The sequence below is a fragment of the Pongo abelii genome, chromosome 10, assembly GCF_028885655.2.
Source record: "Pongo abelii isolate AG06213 chromosome 10, NHGRI_mPonAbe1-v2.0_pri, whole genome shotgun sequence".
NCBI classification, from domain to species: domain Eukaryota; kingdom Metazoa; phylum Chordata; class Mammalia; order Primates; family Hominidae; genus Pongo; species Pongo abelii.
Window position 1 is genome coordinate 90,558,983 of NC_071995.2, and position 6,316 is coordinate 90,565,298.

At 39.8% G+C, this 6,316-nt stretch overlaps 1 protein-coding gene across 1 annotated transcript in view; it reads right to left on the reverse strand.

The window, feature by feature from the left end:
* The window catches only part of LOC134759526 (uncharacterized protein encoded by LINC01619), a 73,961-nt gene extending 68,812 nt beyond the window's left edge, over positions 1-5,149 (reverse strand). Inside the window, exon 1 of the mRNA XM_063712220.1 lies at positions 4,772-5,149. Within this exon, the coding sequence (XP_063568290.1) occupies positions 4,772-4,781 (10 nt within the window). The 5' untranslated portion in view covers positions 4,782-5,149. The remainder of the gene's footprint in view (positions 1-4,771) is intronic.
* Positions 5,150-6,316: the final 1,167 nt, after the last annotated feature.

Genomic DNA, 6,316 nt, shown 5'->3' on the forward strand with positions numbered 1-6,316 from the left:
TGATTTATATTCTTTTGGGTATAAACCCAGTAATGGGATTGCTGGGTCAAATGGTATTTCTGGTTCTAGATCCTTCAGAAATCACCATACTATCTTCTACAATAGTTGAATTAATTTACATTCCCGCGAACAGTATAAAGTGTTCCTATTTCTCCACAGCCTTGCCAGCATCTATTGTTTCCTGACTTTTTAATAATCACCATTCTAACTTGCAATGAGATGGTATCTCATTGTGGTTTTGATTTGGATTTCAAAATGATCAGTGATGTTGAGCTTTTTCTCATATGTTTGTTGGCCGCTTAAATGTCTTCTTATGAGAAGTGTCTGTTAATATCCTTTGCCCACTTTTACATGGGGTGGCTGGCCATATTACCTGAAGTAATTTATAGATTCAATGCTATTCGCATCAAACTACCACTGACATTCTTCACAGAATCAGAAAAAAACTATTTTAAATTTCATATGGAATTAGAGAAGATCCCACATAGCCAAGACAATCCTAAGCAAAAGAACAAAGCTGGAGGCATCTTGCTACCTTATTTCAAACTATACTACAAGGCTACAGTAACCAAAACAGCATGGTACTGGTACCAAAACAGACATATAGACCAATGGAGCAGAACAGAGACCTCAGAAATAACACCAAACATCTGCAACCATCTGATCTTCAACAAACCTGACAAAAACAAGCAATGGGGAAAGGGTCTCCTATTCAGTAAATGGTCCTGGGAAAACTGGCTAGTCACAGGCAAAAAATTGAAACTGGACCCCTTCTTTATACCTTACACAAAAATTAATTCAAGATGGATTAAAGATTTAAATGTAAAACCTAAAACTATAAAAACTCTAGGAGAAAACCTAGGCAATACCATTCAGGACATAGGCATGGGCAAAGACTTCATGACAAGAACGCCAAAAGCAACTGCAACGAAAGCCAAAACTGACAAACGGGATCTAATTAAACTAAAGAGCTTCTGCACAGCAAAAGAAATTATCATCAGAGTGAACGGGCAACCTACAGAATGGGAGAAAATTTTTGCAATCTATCCATCTGACAAAGGTCTAATATCCAGAATTTATAAGGAACTTAAACATATTTACAAGAAGATGAGCTTTGGAATCAAACAGACCTGGGTTAATAAGTGGACGCTGACACTTATTAATAATATGATCTTAGGCAAGTTACTAAATCTCTCTGAACCTTAGTCTTTTAATCTGGAAAATGAAAAATTAATTTCTTTCTTGCAGATCTCTATGAAATTTAAGTGATGCATATAAGCACCTCATCTGACACATAGAATATGTTCAGTTCCGTGGCTATTAGTACACATGGAGTCATGCTTTTGCTGGCAGTAGCAATACACCCAACTTTGCCCTTCCCCAAAAATGACATACAGTTCAAAAAGATTCCTTCTTTTCCTTTCCAAATCCCATAAGTAACAAACAATCAAACATGTCTATGCTTTATTTGATAATGTCTGTAAACCAGCCAATCCAAACCTGAAAATGCCAGCTGATGGCTTTGCATTATAAAGTACCTCTGCTGAAATGAAGATGCTTGGAGAGCTGAGACTTGAATTTAAAGGAGTGTCAGTTGTGTCCCACTATTCTATCACATGAGGTGTTCCAGAATAACTGGTGTCTACAGAATTATTCATACAAGGTGTCAGTGGGCTTATAGGTTTATAGGCTTCAAAGGAAGGTCAAAAAGAATTGACCTCCAGTCTCAGCACATGAACCCCTGGCCACTCTGTGTGGGCCCAGGAGAGTAGAGGTATAAGTGTGTGTGAGAGCCTAAGGAAGATTATCATTTCCTGTTTCTATATTCATACTGTGTTCAGGCGGGAACTCTAAGTACATTTCTTACCCATCAGCATTTTCAGAATTAGAAAATGAGAGGGCTGAGAAGGAAGTTAGAAACCATCGGTGTATGTAGCATTTCTCAACATGTGTGGACTCTGCCTCCCATCTATGGAACCCCTAAAGATGGGGTCAGTAATCTTTTTTTTTTTTTGAGATGGAGCCTCACTTTGTCACCCAGGCTGGAGTTCAGTGGCATGATCTCGGCTCACTGCAACCTCCACCTCCTGGATTTAAGTGATCCTACTGCCTCAGCCTCCCTAGTAGCTGGGATTACAGGTGTGTTCCACCATGCCTGGCTAATATTTGTATGTTTAGTAGATACGGGATTTCACCATGTTGGCCAGGTGGGTCTCGAACTACTGACCTCAAGTGATCCACCCACCTCAGCCTCCCAAAGTGCTGGGACTATAGGCGTGAGCCACCGTGCCTGGCTGTAACCTGCATTTTTTTAAACAAGCACCCCAGGAGATTCTAAAGCACGCTCAAGATTGAAAACCACCGAGCCAACCCAAATGTTCCCATTTCAAAGTGAGGGTATTAAAGCCTGAAGAAAATGAATGGTTTGTATAAAGCAGTATCTTAACCTCACTGCTATTGATATTTTGGACTCTATAATCCTTCAGGGTGGGGAGCCGTCCTGTGTACTGTAGGATGTTTAGCAGCATCCCTGGCTTCTACCAAGTAGATGACACTAGCAGCCCTTCTGGTGTGACAACCTAGTGTTTTCAGAAATGGCCAAGGCAAAATCGCCCCGGGTGAGAATCACTGTCTAAAGTCACAGAGATCATCAGGAGTGGAGACAGACCAGCGTACAGTGTCCTGATTCACTGCTCAGCCATATCCCTGCATCTGCTGGCTCCTCTTCTCTTGCAGTGGGAAGCAAAATGAGAGGGAGGGGGTCCTAGGCCATAAAGGTCACGGGGTGAGAAAGTGGAAGTCAGAGCAAGTAACAGTGCTGCTTTTTGGGGGGCGACCTGGAACATTCCACCTGGCTTTTTCGATGACTTGTGCTTTTAGTCATTCCTACTTCTATTTGTTCCCCTGTTTAAACCTTGATCTTCCAGGAGAACTGGCAGGATTTGAATTGCCAACATCTTAGAAATCCATGCAGAAAGGCGCCATATAAAATGTCTTTTAAACTGAGATTGAGTTAAAGGTTCTGCTGTGTAGAAACCAGAGTGTCATATTCTAAATTTAGTGCCATGCCGGAAGAGGAGGGTAGTGAAGAGCAATGCAAAAGGAATCAGGAAATGTGGTTTCTGGTCCCAGCTCTTTCCAAACTTTAGCAAATCACTTCAGCTTTCTGGTCTAGAGCAGTTTCTCATCAAATGGAGGGATTAAAGTAGGCCCCTATGTCTGTGCCTGGAATCATCCTGTGTCCTCCACCCAAGAGGCACTTAACACTGTCATCAAAAATCCAAACTCTACCTTTCTTCCAAAATCTAACTCTGGTTGTGGTTCCTCAATTTTCTTTGGTGATTATGATAATGATGTTGTGGTTGCATAGGAGAAAGTCATTGTTCATTTAAAAAAAAATGCACTCTGAAGTATTTAGAAACAAAGTGTCACGATGTCTGCAACTTACTCCCAAATGGTACCAAAAATTATAAAATTTGTATCTTATATATACAAATATATATATTTGTATAGTGAGAGGGAGTACAAATATACCAAGAGATTACTAAATGTTGAACCTCATTGAAGGGTATATGGGTGTTCATTTTATGATTTGTTTTCATTTCTCTGTATGTTTTAAATTTTTCAAAGTCAAATGTTGAAGAGAAAAACAGCTCCAGTTTTGTCTCCTCCAAAAAGCCTTTCCTGAATTAGCTGAAATAATTCCTCTGGATTCCCATGGCATTTATGTACTCTGTATTTATCGCTTTCTACTTTGTATTATAGTTATTGAAATACTCACATGGCGGGTCATAAAATAGCTAAGGCAATACTCAACTAAGCAGAGAACACTTGTTCTAAAACTGTTCTTTCTTTAGTCTACAACTTCTGTGTTCCTCCTCACAAGACCTGCTACCAACAGGAAAAATATCCAAATAAATTTTAGTCCAATCTTGTAATCTCAAATTGATCACATAATTTAGTTACTTTAGTAACTGAGACACATTTGGATAAAGGCCAGGCGTGACCTGTTCCTACTCCCATTTTTATCCATAGGATGGCAGCTGGGTGCAAAAGAGAAACGGATGTGTTGGGAGATGTCATGGGAAGGGGCCCCCAAGGTCAACTTATGAAACTGGCTATTAATAGTATATCCATTTCGCAGACTTTAACTCTACACCTGGCAATAAGGTCCCTGAGGGACATCTTGGTGTTACAAGAAGTAGAAGGAGGAAGTTTTATTTCTGTGTCCTCTGGAGGGCCTGGACAGTACTTTATACCTATAGGTTCTTGATAAATATCAGCATCCGCTGTCTTTTTGATCTGTTTCTCCGATCTCCACAGTGTGCCTTCTGCTCACATCACTTGCCAAAATGTCATGATAAGTAATAAATAATAAGTTGATATTAGTAAAAAAACTAATTTTCTGAGTGCCTGCTATGTGCCAGGCTCTATGCCAGGCTTTTTACATTTAATATTTAATTCCCACAATAAGTAGATGAGTTAGTACTATAATTAACTTATAATAAGGACAACCATTGGTCTCTGCATTGATGGATTATTGAATTAGGCTTCCTTTGCACACTTGGCAGGCTGTATTTGAAACTCCCATTTTCCATGACCCCCCAATTTACTTATACAACCATATCTTTTCTCCAGCCGTACTGTTTCACTTTTGTCTCCTATAAATGCTATGTTTCCTGACCACCTGTATTAGTCTATTTTCACGCTGCTGATAAAGACATACCCGAGACTGTGCAATTTACAAAATAAAGAGGTTTAAAGTACTTACTGTTCCACATGTCTGGGAAGGCCTCACAATGATGGTGGAAGGTGAAAGGCACATCTCACATGGCAGCAGACAAAGTAAGAGAGGTTGTGCAGGGAAACTCCCCTTTATAAAACCATCAGATCTCATGAGACTTATTCACTATCACGAGAACAGCACAGGAAAGACCTGCCCCTATGATTAAATTACCTCCCACTGGGTACCTCCCACAACACATGGGAATTCAAGATGAGATTTGGGTGATGACACAGCCAAACCATATCACCACCCTACCTTTTTAAGTCACCTTTTGCATTCCCTTCAGCCTCCTTTATACTCCTTCAAAATCCATCTTTTAAGAGCAAACTTCCCTTCATTCAATCAACACACTCTTATTGAACACCTACTTTGTGCTTGCTACCTGTTGTCCTAGGTCCTAGAAAGACAATGCTAAGAAAAAGAAATGCAGGCCAAATCTCTGCCCTGGTGGACTTTACAGTGTCTAGTGATTCAGTTTCAGTCTTGTCCCAGTTACTTTACTCTAACAAGAAGACAATCTCCCTGCTTGCACCTCCTTTCAAATACTCATATCTGTTTCACCCATTGGATACTTACTAGGTACAGCTATGCAGAATTCGTCATCCTATTCAGGGATTCATTTATTAAGGGTAACAATAATAATAATATCAGTAACTTCCATTAATTGAATGTCTACCCTATGCCAGTCACTCTACATATACTGTCTCTAGTCCTCACAATGACATTGCCTTGAAAGAGGTAATTTTTCTCTTTTTACTAATGAAGCACTTGCAGCTCAGAGATGATAAGTAACCTGCCCAAGGCCACATAATTAGTAAATGACATTATCAGTGCAAGAACCCAGATCCCCTGGCTCTGAAGGCTCTCTCCACAACACAGCAAGCTGTCAGACATCTTTGTTGCATCACGCATTGAGGTAGTGAACAGTCGGTAAACAGTGAGGAAGGGTAATATGAGGAAAAGAACATGGTTTTGGAAAAAAACAGACTGGCATTCAACTCCCAGCTATGCCACTTACTAGTTATGTGACCTTGAACAAATTCCTAAACTTTGTATTTTGTTATCCTCATTTTAAAATCACCACAGCAAAAATAAATAAATAAAGTCGTGTATCTCACAGAGCTGCTGTGAGGATTAAATGAAATGATAAATATCTGGAAAAGCAGCATGTATATAATAGGCTTCTGGCCAATGCTTCTTCTCTTCTTCCTTTATTGATGCAGATCAGTTAAAAGTTTGCCATCAACCTTTTTGTTGCTCATATAAATTCCTAAGTTTGTTACTAAGAAACACCTGCAGAAGGGTCTTTCAAGCACCTGCAAGTATATTAAAGAGGCAGATACAGGAACTGAGAGATAAAGGCAGTACGGTTGAGAGGAGATGGAAAACCAATCTAGAAACCAGGCAGTGGGAGGCTGTGTGGTTCCTTTTGTTAGGAAAGCTTTTCAAAGGCAGAGTCCTTGAAGCTTTTGTGTATCAAAAGCATTTGAAATGCTTTCCTCGGGTGCACTTATATAGTATTGCTTCTGT